Source organism: Orbicella faveolata, unplaced genomic scaffold, assembly GCF_042242905.1.
Source record: "Orbicella faveolata isolate gen_17 unplaced genomic scaffold, um_ofav_v1 contig_1, whole genome shotgun sequence".
NCBI classification, from domain to species: domain Eukaryota; kingdom Metazoa; phylum Cnidaria; class Anthozoa; order Scleractinia; family Merulinidae; genus Orbicella; species Orbicella faveolata.
Genome location: NW_028301536.1, coordinates 9,174,860 through 9,195,269, shown reverse-complemented (window position 1 = coordinate 9,195,269; position 20,410 = coordinate 9,174,860). Strand labels below are relative to the sequence as shown.

The following is a 20,410-nucleotide window of genomic DNA, read 5'->3' as shown; positions in this document are numbered from 1 at the left end:
CAAAAACCTTCACATGCAAAGTTATTACACCTTTTGCTGTTCATTTACAGAAAATATCCATTCATTTGAGTCCAAATTTGTTTCATTATGGTCAATATACTCTCATTAACACCAACATGACCTTCATTTGTGCGTAAGGAACGTTCAAGAATAACACTTGCATATGTATTAACATTCAAAATCATCAAAAGATAGATGATACCTTCCTTTGACATTCATTGGCTGAAAATGTATTTTCATTTTTTTTCGAAAAAACATTCATTGTCACAAAAGGACAATCATGTACACTTTTGGACAATCCTTTTTCAACAAAAGACTTTCAATAACACAATTTGCATGAGCACTCACAATCAATTGCATTGTTATACAACCATATCCATGAAGGTGACAATCTTAAGTGCAGTGAAACAAACATTACAGCCATAATAACATTTATTTTTGGAAGAGATAATATCAAATTTGCTGAACAATAAATATTTATCCCTCAATTGCTTCACTATTGAGGCATCATGGCAAAATTAATATGTTTGCATGAAACGATACCATTGTCCATTAATTTAGGCCCTGATTATCCTTTCGCTTTGTTCAAATGGGATTCTATTTCTTCGTGGCATTTGTGGGGAAATCTAACTGTCACTTTATCACATGTATACTGTAGTGCGCCCTCGGAGTTGTACGCAAAAGGTTCATAAGAGGCTGAATTTATATCTGCAAGGGGAGGATTGTGAAAATACAATTAAAAAAAGGTACATACGGTCCCTAGTTTTATAATCAAATTTTCGAGGAAAATTGGGTGCGATATCTCTGTTCAAAAGAATTATGCTAATGGCTATTGTTTTCTCTTAACGTTAGGTGAAAACATGGTAATGTCTGTCTCAACGTATAGTACTAAAGATTGTCACCTTCACAGACATGGTTGTATAACAATGCAGTTGATTGTCAGTGCTCATGCAAATTGTGTTATTGAAAGTCTTTTGTTGAAAAAGGATTGTCCAAAAGTGTAAAGGATTGTAGTTTTGTGACAACAAATTTTATTTGGATAAAAATGAAAATACATTTACACCCAATGAATGTCAAGGGAAGATACTGTTTATCTTTTGATGATTTTGAATGTTAATACATATGCAAATGTTATTCTTGAATGTTCCTTACGCACAAATGAATGTCATATTGGTGTTAAGGAGAGTACATTAACCATAATGAACCAAATTTGAACACAAATGAATGGATATTTTCTGTAAATGAACAACAAAAGGTGTAATTGGTTTAACACTCAGAATGGTTCCAACTTTAAACCAGATACAAAAGAAACACTTTTCGCCATCTTTAAACACTCAACATACATGGAGCTAGTAAGAAAATTCAATTACACCCTCCTTTTCATGAAATTCTATGTGTATGTAAGTAAACTAAATGACAGTTCACTTGTACTAACCAAATTTATTGCTAGAATACCAACTATAAATACAAAGTTGAAAATTTGTAAATTAACACCGAAAAAGTACTCATAACGTCACAATGCTCCTCACAAACTTTACAGACTAAATAACTTTTAATTGTATTAAATCAAGATTAGAAATCGTTCCTCCTCCCCCTTCCTTAGTTGTTTGTTTGCTTTTTTGTTTATTTTGTAAATTTAAGTTTTCCTTTCCTTTTATTTTTTTTCTTTCTCTTTTTTTTCTTTCTTGTTTTTTATCCTGTTTGATTTAATTGTAGCTAATGTGTGTTGTCAGAATTAATTAATTACTTAAAAAAAAAAATAGCAGAATATGAGTGGGCAAAAACTTGATAAGGCGTAATCTTAGCATTGTGTAAGTTTCATTGTGTAAGTTTCAATTTTGTTTGTTACTAAAATAAATGAAAATAATCCAACATGTATGTGAGGTAAATTGCGAATGATTTAATAGTTTCAGCCAGAACTAGGATTACATCAGCAGATTGAGGTGTAAGATGGTGTGATTATGAAATATACAGCCATGATTTCAAGGATTTCTGGGAAGCCACCAAAAATCTTGATCACATAACAGAACTATCTTCTGTGCTTTTTGGTGGCATTTCTTGTTCTTTCCTACCTTATTAAGAAAGACAAGGCATTGTTGTTAATCATTATATTCGTCCTTAGTTAACATGGCCACGGAGACTCCCACACAAAAGAAGTTTACACATCTTTTGTCGTGGGGACTGATTGAAATGCAGTGGTTACAATATACTCAGTCCCTAAATCTCTAACGAATGAAATCTCCCAAAAATACCAAAACAGTATACATATGTGAAAAGTTGGAAAGTTATGTTTTCTAACTTGTCCCCAAAGATACATTTAGCCATCTTCACTATTGTATGGAGTCTCCTCCTGCTGGAAGGGTTTGCAATAAGCAAAATCGCTCTGGCATGAACAGTAATTATGATATTTTTTTTGCTGATCATGAATACTTGCATAGGCTTATCAGTAATAATAATTTTATTATTCAATTTTAATGTGATTTGTTCTTTTTCTCAACTGAGATTGTGGACTACAGGAGCTGTTATTGGGTTCCATTAATTAATTTTGCTATGATTAAATTATACCAAGAATTATAAGTAAGTTAAGAGTAAGTTATATTATGTACATGTATTTTGTCTGCACAACACAACCAAATGCACTCGAAGGTTATCAGGCATAGGTACATTTGTCAGAAGAGCCCAGCATATCCAAGATATGTTTTGATTGACACATCAATTAAGATAATGTACGGCAAAATGGTAAACAATACATCAATATCCTACATGCACCAAACCGGACATGGGGTTATAAGGCAATCATTTAAACAACAGATTGAAATAATTTATAAATTAGAGAACACTATTTGTACAACAGTATGGAACAAATCAACCTTATTGGACATTGCAAATGGCCAGGCTGTCTGTAGAATGTCACAAATTTCTCAACCCTTTCTTTCTACAAAAATGCTAATCCTGCAACTTTGCTTAAGACCCAGTTCTCCATTTCGTGTTGGCAAAATATCAATTTATGCCATGTCCAATGCAGATTATCACAAAATTGATTTAAAAGCTCAATAAATATCATTTTAAAGCATTATTTAAATAAACCACGAGTAAATTATCTCTAAGAAAAACTGATTAATTTAACAGGTACTTAAAAAAATTAGTTAATATATGTGTTTCTTAATAATGTAATACAGTGTATCTGTCACAATATTGCAGCTATGATATTACTACACACAGGATGGGTTGCAGAACTGAACCTCCAAGTCAGTTTATTCAATGAACTTGGTGCAGAATTTATAATCCCATCAAGTCGTCTGTAAATACAGAGAAACCAAACAAAGCATTACAATCTTAAGTAATGAATTATTGAACTCTTTTACATGTATGTGCAGTGTATGTGCCATTAATATTGGGGATCTCTTAGAAGCTGCATCCATGATAAATTTATTTGTTCCCGGGTGCATTTGTTTATAGAACTTTTAACAAATTAATATCTCTGTCATAACAGTGATCTGTGTTCTACAACAATTAGTACACAAGAAAAATACACTCAGTAAGATACTGTTTACAATAAAAATCAATGCCTATAAGCAATCATAAGGACCTTAAATTTATATTTCCTCAGAAATATCTCACCAGGCCATGGTTGCTTTGAAAATCTTTGATGTTTTCATACGGCTGCCCATGTGTAAACTGTTCATATATTGACCGACAGGAACAGGCATGTAATTCCTTTCTTTAATATACAGTGTACTCCATTGTTAGTTGTTTACTGAGAGTCAGTAGTGAATCAAATGCTACTGGTTGGTACTCCAACTTTCACAGTGGCAGGCTCTGCCCTGAGATGCAAAGCAAACTTATACAACTATTATGAACTTGGCGACTTGCTTTCGAGAGCAAATGCAATTTGCTTCAAACAAGAAACTGGAACACTGCAAGTTACAACAATGTGCACAGTCCCAATCAAAGGGCCATCCAGGCTGTTTGATTGTGCATATAACTGTACAACTGTATATGAGTTCAGCTTCCAAAGGAAAATCAGAGTTTGTCAGGATAAATACTGATGTTCTTGCTTACTGAATGTGCAGTTCCAGAAGATATTCACACTCAACACCCATTCATGGCCAGTCTTAAGAAATTCCTAATTAAAGTATCAGGAAGAGAGAGCTCTATGTCTCTATGTCTGAGAAATCATTAATTACAAAATGATGTTTAAGAAACATCTTACCTTTCAGAAAATTTTGTAATCTAGACTGTCTGGCCAGTTCATATATTTGACAAGTTGACACTGGGCATGTTTGTAAATCGGTGCACTTCAACATCACATTACTATGTAGTGGCATTGGTCAACTAAAAACAACATAATTTGGTTAATTAATATACAGTACATTATTAGGTTGAAATATTGGTGTAGATTGTTGCACACCAACAGATACAGAAACTATTGGCACCTGAATCATAACAAGTGAAAAATCGTGCATGACACATTTACATGTACATGTAACAGCCCTCCACCTCAGAACCATCACAGATATGATACGATATTTTTAAACTCTCTGAAATTTCAGATTATTCAAGATTAACATCCACATACATCATCTAGGGCAACCCTAAAACACTGAATCCGGAAACCCAACAGATTCTGGAATCCGGAATCCGGAATCCAGAACCAGAAACCAGAATCTGGAATCCAGATATTATGAATGATGATAGAAATTAAATTCACTTCAGCAATGTCTAATAAATAAATATGAGCAAAAATTATATTGTTGTTATTTATTTTCTTGGCTTTACTTGAACCACAAACTGTAATTGCTAAAAAATTATTCACTAGTTCTGAACAACCCTTAGCTACACATCTGGCCTGGTTGTTAAAAGCTGGATAAAGCTATCCATTGGGTAAATCACTATCCAGTCAGGGTTAGTGATTTTTCGGCTGGATAGAGTTACTCATAGCCTGCGAGCAGGCTCTAGTATCTGTCTCTAGTGTCTGAGCAGGCTAAATAGGTGTCTAGTGTTTTTCTGCATTGGCATGTGACCAAGTGCCTTCATGCGGCTTTGCCGTTCATGCCCCCGGCCCAAACACGAGAGCCTGCTAACAGGCTAAGTTACCCATCTTTTGTTCAACCTGGCCCTGATGAGAGCCCGGTTCTTGTCTAGATCAAATTGCTCTGAGAAGACTGGTGAGCAGCATAATAAGAACAAGCTATTGCGGTGAGTTTCTGGCAGTCTTTTAGCATCTTTTAACAACATGTGGTCTGATCTGTTAGCAAGTGAGAAGCAGACAGAAGGAAGTGTGCAACATTTCTACAAATTGTTTTAATATGATGGCTGCCAAGAATATGAAATGCTGATTTGTCACAGTATCAGTGTGGAAATTGTGTTGATCTGGAATTGGTCTCGTATCTGTTGGAAAAATCAAATTTCATATTTAGACCAACCAGGTTAGCCTTTGGACTTCAAAAGTGGGGGGCGTGACTGTCAACGTACAGGGGGCTGCCACTGACGGACATCCTGTTCTCTATGACATTTTCTATCTTGTTCAGTATCTACTAGGCATAAAGGATAAATTTATACCTCCGGTAAATTGAAGATCACTTATTAAACAAAATGGCAATTACCAGCAAGCTTATTTTAGTCGCTCTCAGGGTGCTTGGAATAAATAAGACGCACTTTACTGAGATTGTCATAATCATAGCCCTCACTAGAAATAACGGTTGCATGATTTCAACAGATGGGGAATTTTTGTTTCAAAAAAGGTTAAGTTTGAGGTCCTTTTTACTTGGCAGCTTATTTTTTACAAGCGAAAAGCTAAGCAAAACAATTTTTGCATATTTGAAGAGCTTGTTTTCTTTGATTTGCAGATTCCAGTTTCTGGTTTCTGGATTCCGGTTTTTTGTTCCGGATTCCGGGTTCCAGGTTCTGGATTCCGGTTTACTGGGTTTTAGGGTTGCCCCATCTTTAACAGTGTGTTTGCTTCACGTTCAGTTTACACATGGCTGTTATCCAGCATAGGCAGACTTATTAAGTTTTCCTTCAAAAATATATTGCAACAACTATTGCATCTTTCATTACTTATTCTTATGATGAAATGACACAAAATCTAGGTACAAGAAGTCATAAGCATAAAACTAACTTAGGTGGTAATGCTTACAGTTGCTCTTACTGTCTGCATATGCCATCCATAAACTGGTACTGCCTGGACAATACACTCACTATTTTTCTGATCACACCTTTTAAAACGTCACTGTTATATAACTTATCCTGAAAAAGCAATACATGAAATGTTATGCCTTTGGCATTCACCAAATACCTTTACAAGATGTACAATGTACACCTATATCAACATTCACAATTCTTTTTACTGTACAGAGAGAGACAGAGGATAACACGCCATTACAGCGCTGAGCTACAAACAGCCAAACAAACTCACAACTTCAAAACACTCAACTGAATTTACTTACAGTGACTTTCCTTGCCATTTAAAAGTGAATAGAGATAAACTTGCATTGATTAATTGTCTATGGAAGTGACAATGACGATTACTGCTAATTCATTCACAAAAAATAGATCAACTTGACAGATTCCACCTGCTGTGGCAGTCTGGATGAGAAAATTCCGCCCACTCCAGGAACCAATCAGATTGCAGGATTTGTTGAATTCCATCCGCTCACAAGCCAAGAAAAAGTTAAATAAATTTACAAAAGAAGGAGAAGTTCTTGCCCAGTCCAGTTCTCTGTAATAAAAATATCATTTACATACATTTATTATATATGGTTTGTGTTTAAAGCCGATATAATGCACACTCTGATTGGCCAATTCTAGTGCATTATTTACATTTACATGGTATACCTCAGTAAAATCATAAAACATCACATGTGACTAAAATAAAAAATTTAAAAAAAAAAAAAAAGAAATGCCTAATTCATAATAATTTAAAATACTTAACACTAAAACAAATCTAATTCTTTACTTGAAAATTATTCTCCCATAATGCCCATGGGCCAATTACAGGCATGCTAAAAAGGCCTAACACAAAGTAAAAGGAAATTAGGAAAACTATTGCTTTTTTCCGGAAAATTGTAGCAACTGAAGACAATGATTGAACACTCTGAGAGTGCATTCTATCACCCTGACGAGATAGAAATTAAGGAGAATAGAGAATGCACAAAGTTATATAACAAACGAATTGGTACAAGACAGGACAAAGGAAACTACAGCCAGGAAGAAACTGAAACTTTCTTCGACGAGCAAAAAAGTATGCACACACAACAAAGAAAACAGTCAGTGACATTTGGTTGATAAGTTAGTTAATAAAAAAAATTAGTGTGAAGAAGAGAGCAGAGAGAGAGGGAGTGGAGAGAGGAGAGCACTCTCACCAACTAAATTGTGTATATACGTATGTAAAAGTTACTTTTATTACCGAGAAATGGTCAGGGCAAGAACTTCTTCTATTACACTGTTCAATTTACCGAGTAGAGCTCTTCGCATTTTTTTTTAATGAGTATTATCTCACTTTTTAGGAACATTTCCATATTAAGTGTAAATACCGCATTGGGGAATAACCTCTCACTAAGAAAATAGGGTCCATTTAGCCCCAACCAAAAGTAATGGCACAAATAAAATGAAATACATGTAGCGAATCAAAATCAAAGTAGAGCTTTATTTGCAGACAGGATTTCCATGCATAATCGTCTACTCGACATTTGGACTATACAAGCATTTCACCAAACCGAACTAATTGGACAGACAACAAAATAAAATGAGGAAATCTACATTATAAACACAAGATGCATATCACTACATCTGAGTATCAACAGCAAATCCCTTCTTAATGAAAGGTGACGGAATAAAAGAAAGGATAAAGAAAATTCGTTTAAGCTTGCAGTGTTAAAGTTAAATAATTATTCATATTACTGACAGTCTATATTTTTGCTGACAGCTTAAATAATTTAGCTTTGCAGTCATTTTATTAGTGGTAGCTTTACCAGTCTTCAACCAAATTAACCAGGAATTCACCCATGCTTTTCGCCAAACCGAATAAATTGAACTAACAAAACAAGGAAATCTCCATACTTTGTAATTACAATATGCAAATATTCACATAGGAACAAAAGTAAATTTAGCAAATCCTGTTTGCTTTGGCTTAAAATGTTTTGTAGACCTCACGAGTCTTGGTTTTCATCAACAGAGGAAGAAATTTTAGCGGTCTACAAAGCGGCTGTGCCAACTAACTCAGAGAAAACTTTAAAACTTGCCCGGCCGTGTTTACAAAAATGGTTTTGGTTAAGCTTATTTTTAGACGTGAGGTTATAGGCTCAAGTTGACGACGAAAATCGACAGAAAACTTAATTTGTTTACAACTTACAGCAACCTCCACAAAGCGACTCACATGTTATTGTTTAGAGATGAGCGAAATTAAAACGATGCAATTTTTTAAATCTCTCACAGCATGGCTTCAAATAAGAAAGACTTTATAACGGATTCCAATTGAAAATAAGCTTATATCGCCGAAGCAACTTGTTAATGTTCATCGCAAACACCACAACAAAAGTCACTTACCGCAAGTTGACAATTCAGTTCGGCCAGAGTAAATCTTCCAGGCAGAAACTTGCAGCAAAAGTTGTGAAGACTGAACTGAAGTAATATTTTCGATAGATCAATGAATCAACCACTTTCTTCTGCTGCGTTTACTGTTCTGTAACTTCTGTAAACAATCAGGCAAGTTTGATTTCTCTTGTTCATCACCCGGACCAAATCATGTGACTTTTGAATTTTCTTGCACGGCTGCACAGCATCACTTCGCGGGAATTTTAAACTTGGGAGTTCTACAGTCTTCTGAGTCAATTTGTCGGGTACTTTCGCCTCCTTTCTATAGCCCTCATTAGCTTTGCTTAACGGCATTGTTCGGTATTATTTCCCCTCCTTTCTCTAGCCCTTGACTCACTATAATTCATGGCATTGTTCAGTACTGTTTCGCCTCCTTCTCCAGCACTGGCCTGCTCTTTTTCACGATCTTCGCTACTTCTTTGCCTGTTAATTCTTGCTTTCTGTTTTGACGAGGCAGGTCTGCGTCTGGCAACCCAGAGGGCTGGTGTGGACCTGCCATAAAATATATACCTAAAAACTAAAATCTAAAATTATTAAAAATACATCCTTAGGATTCAAAAGCTACTAAAAGATAATTTAAAATGACTTAAAATTTACATTTCTATTAAAATTAAGTATAAAAAAGAGTGTTTTAAAAATATAAAAATGCACTATTCTTAGATTTAATAAGGCACGCCTCTTTCTCGAACTGTATTTGGTCTAATGTTTTTGAGGCTAGTTTAAGGTTTTCTTTAAAAGGCTGAAGAGAAGTAACGTTTCTTATTAATTTTGGGATGGAATTCCACACTATAGGGCCTCTATACCTTATGTTATTTCTTCCGAGTTCACTATGATAACGTGCTAGCGAGAAGTCATTCGAGCGCCTTAATTTGTAACTAGTCTCATTTGTGCGAGTTCCAAGTACATGTAGGGCCATAAGCTGCTCCGGTAGAATATCATTATGCACCTGATACATTATCGATGCGAGCCTCTGCTTGTAGATGTAACTCAATGGCTTCCATTTAGCCCTTTTAAGGGCGTCACAATCAGGAGTTCCACTAGGGAGTTTATGGATTAGTTTTGCAGCTTTTATGTGTAAATGCTCTAGGTCATTAAATGAAGACAATGAACAGGATCCCCATACGGCAATGCAGTAGGTTATGCTTGGAACAATGCCTTTGTAATAGATTTCTTCAAGAACACAGGTAGGCAGTCCTTTCATAGACTTTAGGAATTTTAGTTTTCCTCCAAATTTGGAGTGGAGCATTTTAATTTGAGGTTTCCAGTTCAAGTTGTGGTCGATTACAACGCCCAAGCAGGTAGATTTGGAGGTGAAATATATGTATGAGTTGCCAAATATCAGTGGTCTCATAGGGCTGACAAATGCGTGTTTGCAGATTAGCATTGCTTCCGTCTTGCCAGTGTGAACAGTCAAGCGAGTTTGGTCGCACCAGCTTTTAAAATCAATTAATATTCGGTTTAACGCATCCACTATTTCTTCAACCTCCTTCCCAATGTAATACACTGTGGTGTCATCGGCAAACATATGAATAAATCCGATTGCGGACGAGTTGGGTAAATCATTTGCATAAATTGCAAAAAGTCTAGGACCTAGGAGGGAACCTTGAGGGACCCCAATATTGACTGGTCGCAGCCCAGATCTTACTCCATTTACAGTGGCAAATTGGCATCTATTTGAGAGGTAACTTACGATCCACTCGTGGAAACCACCTGATATTCCTGCAGCTGATAATTTGAGTTGAAGGATGTTGTGGTCGACGGTGTCAAAAGCTTTTTTGAAATCAATAAATAGTACTCCGACTTTGTGGCCAGTATCAATTGCCTTTCTCCATGTTTCAGTGAGATAGACGAGTAATGATTCAGTGGAGATTCCTTTCTTGAACCCCCATTGGTTTGAGTGAACAAGGCTATGCATCTCGAGATGATTGTCTAGAGAGTCACAAACAATACTCTCTAAGATTTTGCTGTTTAAATTTAGCATCTTCAGAGGTCTATAGTTCGCACAATCTGACTTGGACCCCTTCTTGAAAACTGGGATTACTTCTCCAATTTTCCAGTTACTCGGGTGGAGGCCGCGTTGAATACTGTTCTTAAATATACTGAAGAGACCTTCAAAGAGGGTGTCGCCTGCCTCCACCATTTCACGTGATGTTATTTTGTCAGGACCCCCTGTTTTTTGTTTTATCCAAGATAGTTTCAGCTTAACTTGTTTTTCGGACAGGCCAATTTGGTTTATGGTGGGTGTTATACGAGAAATGGTCTCGAATGGCTGAGCAGTCATGGCATCGTGGTCAAACTTTTCAGCAAGCTGAGTTCCAGTGCTTGCAAAGTAATCATTCATAGCTTTGGCCTTGTCGAAATCATTTGTTAAGATGTTACTATCTCTGTCATAGACTGGTGGAATTGGTTTTCTTGTGCCGATGCCTTGTGCATTCTTTACCACTTGCCAGAATTTCTTGCTATCATCGGTGTCAGCAAATTGTTCCCTCCAGTATGAAATTTTCGCATTATGGATCAATTTCTTTACACGGTTCCTAGCGGCTTTATACGAGCTCCAGGTTGTTGGATCTTTGTTAACTTTAAAGAGCTTTAGCAGCCGGTAATGGTTGTTTTGTTCTTTCTTTATCTTGTTAGTTATCCACAGCAATTTGTTTTCTCTCTTTCTGACTTTCCTGGTTGAGATGTGGTTAGACGCGATTTCCTGGTAGATGTGTTGCCATGCCCATACTTGATCCTCTAGGTCATCAAAAATCTCGCATACACTCCAAGGGGCACATTCAATGTCGTTTTTAAATTTTTTCTGGTCGAATTTCTTGTAGTTGTTTATGGTTTTCGTTACCAATGGATTTTTCTTCTTTCTCATTCGCAAATTTGCATAGACAAAACTGTGATCAGATATTCCCAGGTGGGCGACTCCAGCTGTTGTGATGCTCTCCGCATGGCTAACAGTTATCAGGTCAATTAATGTTTGTGCTTTGTCAGATATTCTGGTCGGTTCTCTTATGACACATTTTAAGCCATAAGTGTTTAATATGCACGTTAAGCGCCTACCGAGGTGAGATTCGACACCTTCCTGCCTTTTTAGAGACAAATCAGAATTTAAATCACCCATGATTACTATGTTTTTTCACGTAGACCAAACCTCCTCTAACATGACATTAAACATATCGTAGAAGGAGAGATGGAGCAGTGGTCTGTACACACAAGCAAATAGCCATGATTGCGATTGGCTTCGTACATTTATCCAAACACCTTTGATGGTATGAGGGACTTGCATTCTAACCTCTTTGTAGGCTGACAAAGAATCTTTGTAGTACATTAAAACACCACCGCCATTTCTATCGCGATCTTTCCAGATTGTGAAGTAACCCTCAATTCCGATTTCATCATCGGTAATGTCATTCGCCAACTTGGTCTCAGTTACAGCTAGAATATCCAGGCTAGCGTTTAGCAATAGCATGCGAATCTTGGGTAGTTTTCCCTTTAGGCCGTTAACATTGATGTGGCCTATTTTCAGACCAGGATGATCTGAGAGGCAGTTGTTGATTGATGAGAATACATTGGAAGGTTGGGATTCGGGGCTGCTGGCACTGAAAGGCGAGGTTTGCCAAGTACACTGTTGACAAATCCAGCTAATTGTGTTCTCTTTGATGCGAATAAAATCACTTGGTTTAACATTTCCACACTTCATATGGTAAACGCACCCACAGTTCGAACACGTTAGCGATCGGTGATTTATTGCTATCGTTCTTAAGCATTTCTGGCAGCTCGGTTTTGGTAAGGGTCCAGGGTTTGGACAAATGTCTCCACTGATAATTAATCTACTTAGTTGGAATGTAGAATCGGTGTTGGGATAGCGGCTGACCCGGAGACCAAAGTATCTCTTTACTTTAAGTTGCATGAAATCAACATGGCCTCCGCTCGTTAGAGTAAACTTACTTAGCTGTGGGTTGTTTCGTGTTGGTTCTTGTCCTGGAGCTCCTGATATGATCACATTGCGATGACCAGGTACATTTGGGACACAAAGATCTCTTCTGAGATTAAAAATACTTGAGAAGAGCAACAGAGAAACTAAAAGAACCATGGATAGTTTCAAGGCATGTCTGCCCGCCATTATGCCACTCCATATATATATGGATATATATCTCAGCTGATGCAAACAAAAGGAAGTCATATGAATGCTGGCTGGCAAGACTTCTGAGATGGTGAAACTGCACAACGGAGAAAGATATGTTTTACAATGGGTAACAGAGTTATTTTAAGGTCGGCACACACAAGGGGACTAGTCCCTACAACTAGTCCCCTGAAGAGTTTACATGAAGGGACTGGTCGCAGGGACTTGTCCCATGAGCAGTTCACATGAAGAGTTTTGAGGAACAAGTAGGGTTCTCTCGAAAATTTGAAGTAGAGGGAGAATAACTTTGAGAAGTTGGTGGACAATGCCGATAAAAAGACGTGGAGTGGTTTTATCGGAGCCACTTGCAGGGGGGTGGGGCGGCCGCGACCTTTTATTGGGGGGTGTGGGAGCCTCCCCGGAAAATTTGGGTTCTAAAAAGTGCATTTCAGTATATTTTAAGCAATCATGGTTTTATTCTTTTCTCAAAGAAAAGCAATTTCACCGAGAAAAACATACACATAATGTAATATGTTAGTTGAACAGGTTAATCATCATCTGTATCAAATTGGAAAAAAATATCAAAAATTAAACGTCAAAAACGTTTTCATTTTGTGGTCAATCACGCATGTAAAAACAGATAAGAAAGCCAAACAAGAAAAGAGTTTTGCTGGCATTGAAGGCACTAGATTGAGGTTTGACATTTATTTTGTTAAAAGACAAGTTTTGAGTGGCTTTAACACAGTGCTAGGGGTGGAATTCATTGAACGTGATGAAGCTTGTGATTGGTAACCGTTGCAAGCACAAGCCTGTAACTCATCACAAAGTAGACCTTTATGGATTATGTGATATTGAACATGTCTCAAGTTATTTTCGATGGAGGCATGTAGATTGCACTTAAAGCTTGGTAGCATCTACTCCTTGCAATTTTCAAATACCGCATCATCCACCCGTGTTTGAGTTTGCCACTCTTTCCCTGGTGAAGCCAGTAACTTAAACCTGACATAACTAATTGATGGTCACTGAAAGCAATGAGTAATTGACAACTAATCAATGACCAAAAATTTTGAGGTCAGTGATTATCCGTTGATGCTATTGATTACTCATGATTACCTGTTGATTGTTAATTATATTGTTATGCTGCACATCTGCTACAATTTTAGGCAATTTTTTTTTATTATTAATGAATGTTTTGTGACAATAATAATAGGAAATGAGAAATTGGGCTTGCAAGTTTAAATGGGGAGAGTGACTGAATTTGTAGGAAACCAAAATTGAAGGTACCAAAAAGGAAAGGCTTAGAAGGTCAAGTTGTCCTTCTCAGTCTCTTTCTCGTTTCTGATGCTGTGGTTTGCACTGGGACATATACTTTAATTTCTTTATTTTCGATTTGGTAGGTAGGTAGGTAGGTAGGTAGGTAGGTAAGACTTTATTTTACGAGGGTAACATTTGACAGTATTAAAACTGATAACCTAATGGCCCTCAAATATTAAAATTTTAGAAAAAGAAAGAAATAGTACAATCATAACAATATTAAAAATAATTAAAATAAAATCATTAAGCCTACATACATCGTAAAATATTTATAAAATGTGATTATTTACAAATTTTAAAAAAATTTACAGGAATAGTTTGCTAAGAATTTGATTATCTAAAATTATTTTAAAAAGGGAGCGTTTAAAATTTTTTACACTGGTACTCTGTTTGATGTCCACGCTTAATTTGCTCCATTCTTTTGTGGCTCGCACAGCAAACGCTCAACCCCCTTCAGTAATTCTCTTAAATCGCGGGCACATTAAGTTTATATTACAAAAACGGGTTGATCTATTATGAGTGTCAGAGTTTCTGACATGGTTTGTGTATCTGGGAGATTACATGTAAGATGGTATGGTTTGTGTATCTGGGAGATTACATGTAAGATGACTAATCTATGTCATCAATGAATAATCAGTGCAATCAATGACTAATCAGTGCAATCAATGACTAATCAGTGCAATCAATGACTAATCAATGACTGAAAATTTTGTGGCCTGTCGATTATTCATCAATTACCGGTACTCATCACTCATTGGCAATACCCATTACCCATTGATTACTCATTAATTTCATTGATGTCAACGATCAGTTACATCTGGAACTAATAAAAGAAATGCACTGTTTCTGGTGTTATAAAGAATCATTTAATTTATTCTTCCACCGGTTGCTCCACAGTTAAAAGGCTTGACTTGCAGCTTTCTAATAGAGGCAGCACTTTTAAGTGCTGCTTCTCTATAAGTTAAAACTTCTCGTAATATTCCAATTTTTGTTTAAAATGTAGATGGTGGTATAGCCCGGCTTCGAGTGTATGGCCTTGCAGTCAAGGATTGGACCCAGATGATCATGACTAACAAGGAGGTCAGCTTTTTAGTGTACAACCTGTAAACAGTTAGTGTGCTGGACAAAACTGTTCTGGATAGACGTTTTACAACAAAAAATTAAAACAAGCTAAGTGATTGTGTTAAACTGTATTTAATTCTACACCTGGAAAATTATTTTTGAGTAGATCACACAAGTGAGACTTGCGTTACAGTGTCGCCAACTGTTGGTAACTGAATCACAAAAGTATGCAAAATCATGTGATTTCTGAGAAAAAAAGTACCATATGAAGTATTGTTTTGCGAAGAACATCGTTACGTGTTTATGGATTGTTTTGTCAATAATTTGACTAGAAAACATGACAGACTTAACCACTTATTTGCCCACTGAAATGCGATACTGTCTTCAGACATTGATCTTCTTTAAAATCTTCTTGCCACAAGATCACTCTTCCAACTGTTTTGAAGATGGCGGCCTTTAGTTTGTGCTTCGTACAAACCGCAATTGCACAAATTGCTGTTGTGTCAAAGCATTGTCTGCCAAGAACCTCAGACAATCCTATTTGTACTTTTTGGAAACATGCCAGACCTGTTTCTGGGCTCATCTACCAGGAGCTTGCCATTTTTTGCATTTTCTTACCATAAGACTTTGTTTGGTTTGGCTTGTTTGCCTTGTGGCCCTTCGGTGGTAGCACCACAACCTGAATCTTTGATTCGCTAAACCGCTGATGTATCACAGTACTATTGTGCTGTTTGGATGGATTATTGCTCCCCATGCATCTCATCGAGTACATGACAAAAAATCCACAAACATGCAATGATCTTCTTCACATGACAACCCTGATGTGCTAGGATGTTGATGAGAAACACAACTATTTCTGTTAGAAATCGTGCGATTTTTTGTACTTTTGTGACTTGCAGTTAGCAAATTTAGATACGTTGTAACTCAAGTCCTCCTTGTGTAATCCATATAAAAATAATTTTCCATGTGTGGAATTTAATAAGGTTTAAGACAGTCATAAAATGATTAGCATAACTTTCCTTGCTTTAATTTTTTTGTTGAAAAAATGTCAATCCAGAACAGTTTTGTCTAGCGTACTACTGGATGACGTTTTTGTGATATCCAGAATAATCAAGGTCGAGGTAGGGGTTATCAGCCGAAGCCGAATGCTGAGGCTGATAACCCTTACCGAGAACTTGATTATTCTGGATATCACAAAAACCAAATGTAATAATTGTTTTGTTATACATTGAAGGAAAAAATGGAAGTCATGTTTTTGCTTCTTCACTGACGGCAAGCAACACAAAGCATGCAAACTTGATTACCCGTGACCTTGAGTGTCTTGTTGACATGATTATTGTGTAATCTGCAGAGATGACATCACAGGCGCTGATTTCAAAAATTCACTGTACACTTTCGACCAATCAGAAAAGAGATAGTGAGTTCAATGTATAATAATAATAATTATTTAGAGAAACTATATAATAACCACACTAGCTTTTTGACCAGTGGATTGCAAAAGCAAGCCAGCCATGGGTGGTAGTGGTGGATCAGATTATGCAAATTAGAGTTGGCTGATGGCATGTTAACCTTACCATCAGAATTCTGCTCCTTTGCGGGTGCACATGTTGTTGGACATCCCTAGGACATGGTAGGTAACTGCAAGTGTTGCACTTAAAATGGAACTACTAGTTCAAATATTATAACAGTACCAAAATAAAAATGGTTGTTAAGACTTCCGGTTAATATGTTGATTATGGAAAGTGTTTAGGACAGCTTGTTTTAATTGTGTGTTAAAATATCTGGTTCATTTGTTGGTTGGGAAAATTGTTAACCTCAGTTGTCTGGGCAAAATTCACACAACAGTGATGTAGATGCTGCAAAGGACACTAGGAAAGGGTAACAAAAAGGTTGGTTTATAACTGTCAACTGTCTTGCAGTGTTGCTGAACAGGTTTTAAATAACCTTTCTGCTGTGAGCATTAAGTCCAGAGAAAAGATCTCTGGGAAAGACCACTGTCAGAATCATTATTTTCAGTTATAGAAGCTTGGCCAATCCTATGGTAAATTTTTCCTCTTTAAAACCTTTGTGTTAGATTGTGCATTGTTTAACACGTTAAGTTTGGAAAAAATTACAAGTACTAATGGTGCTGTGATTTAAAGTTAAGATCAGCTTGTTATGTCGATAAACAGCTAATGTTGTTGTTTACGTGCAGATGATGTATTAAAAAAATGATCATGTCAGGGCACAATTTGGGAAATGTTAAATAAGCGCCCACCTCCCTCGATTAAGTGCCCCCCATCTTCTCCTAAATGTAAAATAATTCAACGATTTACACTATATATCAATAGAAAGTTTATAAAATGTACAATCTGATAAAATTGTATTCTGTTTTGCTGATTGCTTTCCTGAAGCGGCAGAAGCCGTTAACAGTCAGCCCAATTTTCGTTTTTGCATCGGTCCAGAAGTCTCAAAATGAGCTATATGTAAGTCAAAAATCATTTTGGATTCTTGTTTTTGAAAGTATTTTAACACTTAATAAATAATTCCCGCCTTCTTAGGACTCCCGCTTCCCACCCATTCCCTCTCCTGCTTTCTACCCTTTCCTCTCCCGCCTCCCGCCCCCTATTCTCCCGGGCTCCCACCCCACTATCCCCCCCACTACATGTATATGATCTCCATATTCAGCCATTTGCCGCGAAAAGGTCACTGAGGAGTCCAACCTTTTGGGGATTATGACACCTTGTTGTTTTATTAACTTTTATTTACAATATTTTAATATTTGAATTTTTGAATTTTTTAAAATATTTTTGAGGGATTATGAATATTGCATAAGCATACATGGTCATCAGTCGTGTTGAGGATTTGAGGATTTTATGAAACCTGATAACCTCTCCCCCGATGAGAGTTAATAGTAAATGAGGATGGTGAAAACTCGCCTGATAAGAGTTAACAGTTAATGAAGACAGTGAAAACTTGAGAGGTAATTGGATCGTCGCATCTACAAAATGGCAGACAAGATGATATTTGAAATGTAAACTGCATTTGCTTCTAGTAAAATCCCTTATAAACGGCTCAAACAGACCCAGGAACACTGGTAAATAACAGTGCATTTATTTTACGTGAATGTAAATGATTGTGTTGTTGCCGAAAGTGTTCGTGTCCCCTGTGCTTTGAGATAGCGAGAAGATTTTTGTGAACCCAAATCGAATGGGAGCTTTAAAATTGTCTAAAATTGTCTAGAATTGTTCTTTTGTTTTTAAATTAAGCAGTGATGCGGTGAATAAAATCCCAACATGCGGTGTTGCAGTGATCTCAAACCCTTCAGTGCATGTTGTTTGTGTTTTCACACTATGGTGTTGGGTGAAATCAAGTTATTTGCAGTGCTGTGGTTAGTTGTTTGATGTTTCTCAGATGTAAATTTAGCATGCAAACTTCGTTAATCACTGCTAATTTATGACAAGCAAGAACCTAAAAAAATACAGACCAACACTGTCTAGTTAATCTTCAAAAATATATGCTTCCCAATCCAAAGCTGTTTTCATTTTCATAACTTGACAAGTAACTTTACCTCTGCCATGATGCACCCACCCATCTCAGCCTCCGAGAGACACATGAAAACCATGAGCAAGGACAGAGAAGTTAAGGGTCGATCTGCACTGAGGATGAAATCTTCTTTTGTCCATGGCAAATCCAAAAGAATGTGCAACTCGACATAAATTATTTGCCCTGGCACATCCACACTGTCTGTTTACAGCCTGTCACATTACTTATTCTTTGCTTTCAATCGACTCAAGTCGACAAGCATTTGCTCTTCTTCTTTGGTCCATTTCCCATAGGATTTCAGTTTGGCCACCGTGGCCTGTGAACTGCAGGTGATCTCCTCTGTGTCACTCTGGCTATGATTTGTGAACATCATCTAATAATTACTACGGCATCAGCACAAAAAAATTTGTATCACTGACACTGGGCAAGTTGGGCATGAGCCCACAGGCACTCCAGTTGTTAGGATTTAAGTTGAAATAAAAAGGATGATCCAAGCGCATAGCTTGTTCAGTTGAATGTGATCATTTGCGGTATCTGATTGCGATACATAGAACAAGAGGTCAGAAAGAACTGGAACTTGTTGGTGATGCCTGTCACAAAAATGAAAAAAAGTAACACAGACAAAAAGTTTCTTGAGTCTGTGAAGCAGGACAGTGGCTCCTTTGATAAATTTGGCCAAGTCAAAATATTTTGTCCTTGCAGGGCAAACCATCTGCACTGAGAAAAGTTATGCGTTGAGAGATTTTTTAGCTAAAACAAACAGTTATGTCGTATTAATTTGGTATTGACTGCATAGTCTTTTTTAGCTGATTTTCAGGCATCAACAGTATTAACATGTAAGGAATGAAAAGTGTTGTAACATGTTTATATTGCAGAAAATTGTTAATGCCGCCTGAGACAACAGAAAGTTAACCAAGGGAAAAGTTTGATTTACCCTGTGATCAGGTGCTAGGCATGGTTTAGGTCAGTAGTATCTTGCACCCCATGGTATCCAGATTGTGTCAATCCCATTTGGTCACATGGGAAAAAAGTAAGGGCCGATGTGCAGTAGCAGACAAAATTGCAATGGTCCATGACAAAATCTAAGGATAAATTTTGTCATGACAATTTTTGTCTTGTCTGTTGCATCTGCATTCTGACAACACTGTCAATATCGTATTTTTTGCAACACTTGTGAGAAACAGCCAAGATGCAAAATTTATACCATTAAAACCTTTTTTGAGAAATGACTGAGAAGTAAACAAAATTTTGTTTATTTAAACGATTTTGTCCAGTTTTTACCCAGATATAAACACTGGACCTTTATAGATTGTTCACTTCCGTTGCATTACAACCATTGTTGACTTAGTTAATGCTTTATTTATGTTTCTTGGCTGGCCGCTCTAAGTGTTTCGTCATTGTAGATATCATATTTCTGACCACATTTCAGTCTATTCGGAGTCACATGTTTCAGGAGTCATTCAAAGTTGTACTTACTTCCAGCACTGCACAAATTCAGGCATTCAGCCCACAACAGAGGCAGCACAAATCCTTTTCATTCTTCACCTTAACTCCTCTTATTCAATTTTAACTAGAGTTTACAAACCAAGGGTAGGAGGCAAAACCTCCAAGTTCCACACGATGAATCTTTCTTGCGCTCTGTTTACATTTTACATGAAGGGCGATCTGGCCTGGGTGTGAAACTGTATCTTAGCAACATGCTGAGCATGCTCAATAAGAACTTGACACGATTCATGCAGAGTCTTTTCTCGGTACAAAGCATATGTACCGTAAGAAGAGGCTCTGCTTGCAGGGTGCCCT

The 20,410-nt window shown here is 36.8% G+C and overlaps 2 protein-coding genes and 1 long non-coding RNA gene across 6 annotated transcripts in view; 1 reads left to right on the top strand and 2 right to left on the bottom strand.

Annotated features, from left to right (window-relative positions):
- LOC110047353 (allantoicase-like) overlaps positions 1-20,410 on the top strand; it is a 180,485-nt gene that overhangs the window by 97,848 nt on the left and 62,227 nt on the right. For all 4 annotated transcript variants that reach the window (XM_089288070.1, XM_089288074.1, XM_089288077.1 and 1 more), the window contains one exon: positions 15,027-15,103. In XM_089288070.1, the coding sequence (XP_089144196.1) occupies positions 15,027-15,103 (77 nt within the window). The remainder of the gene's footprint in view (positions 1-15,026; positions 15,104-20,410) is intronic.
- On the bottom strand, positions 1,636-4,137 carry LOC149117970 (uncharacterized). Its single transcript, XR_016206736.1, has 2 exons — positions 3,622-4,137; positions 1,636-3,299 (listed from the first exon to the last, which is right to left on the bottom strand). It is a non-coding gene; the product is annotated as an uncharacterized LOC149117970 (long non-coding RNA).
- LOC149117969 (uncharacterized) lies at positions 11,723-12,711 on the bottom strand. Its single transcript, XM_089283008.1, has one exon. The coding sequence runs from the start codon at positions 12,707-12,709 to the stop codon at positions 11,723-11,725; it is 987 nt and encodes a 328-aa protein (XP_089139134.1). The 5' UTR covers positions 12,710-12,711.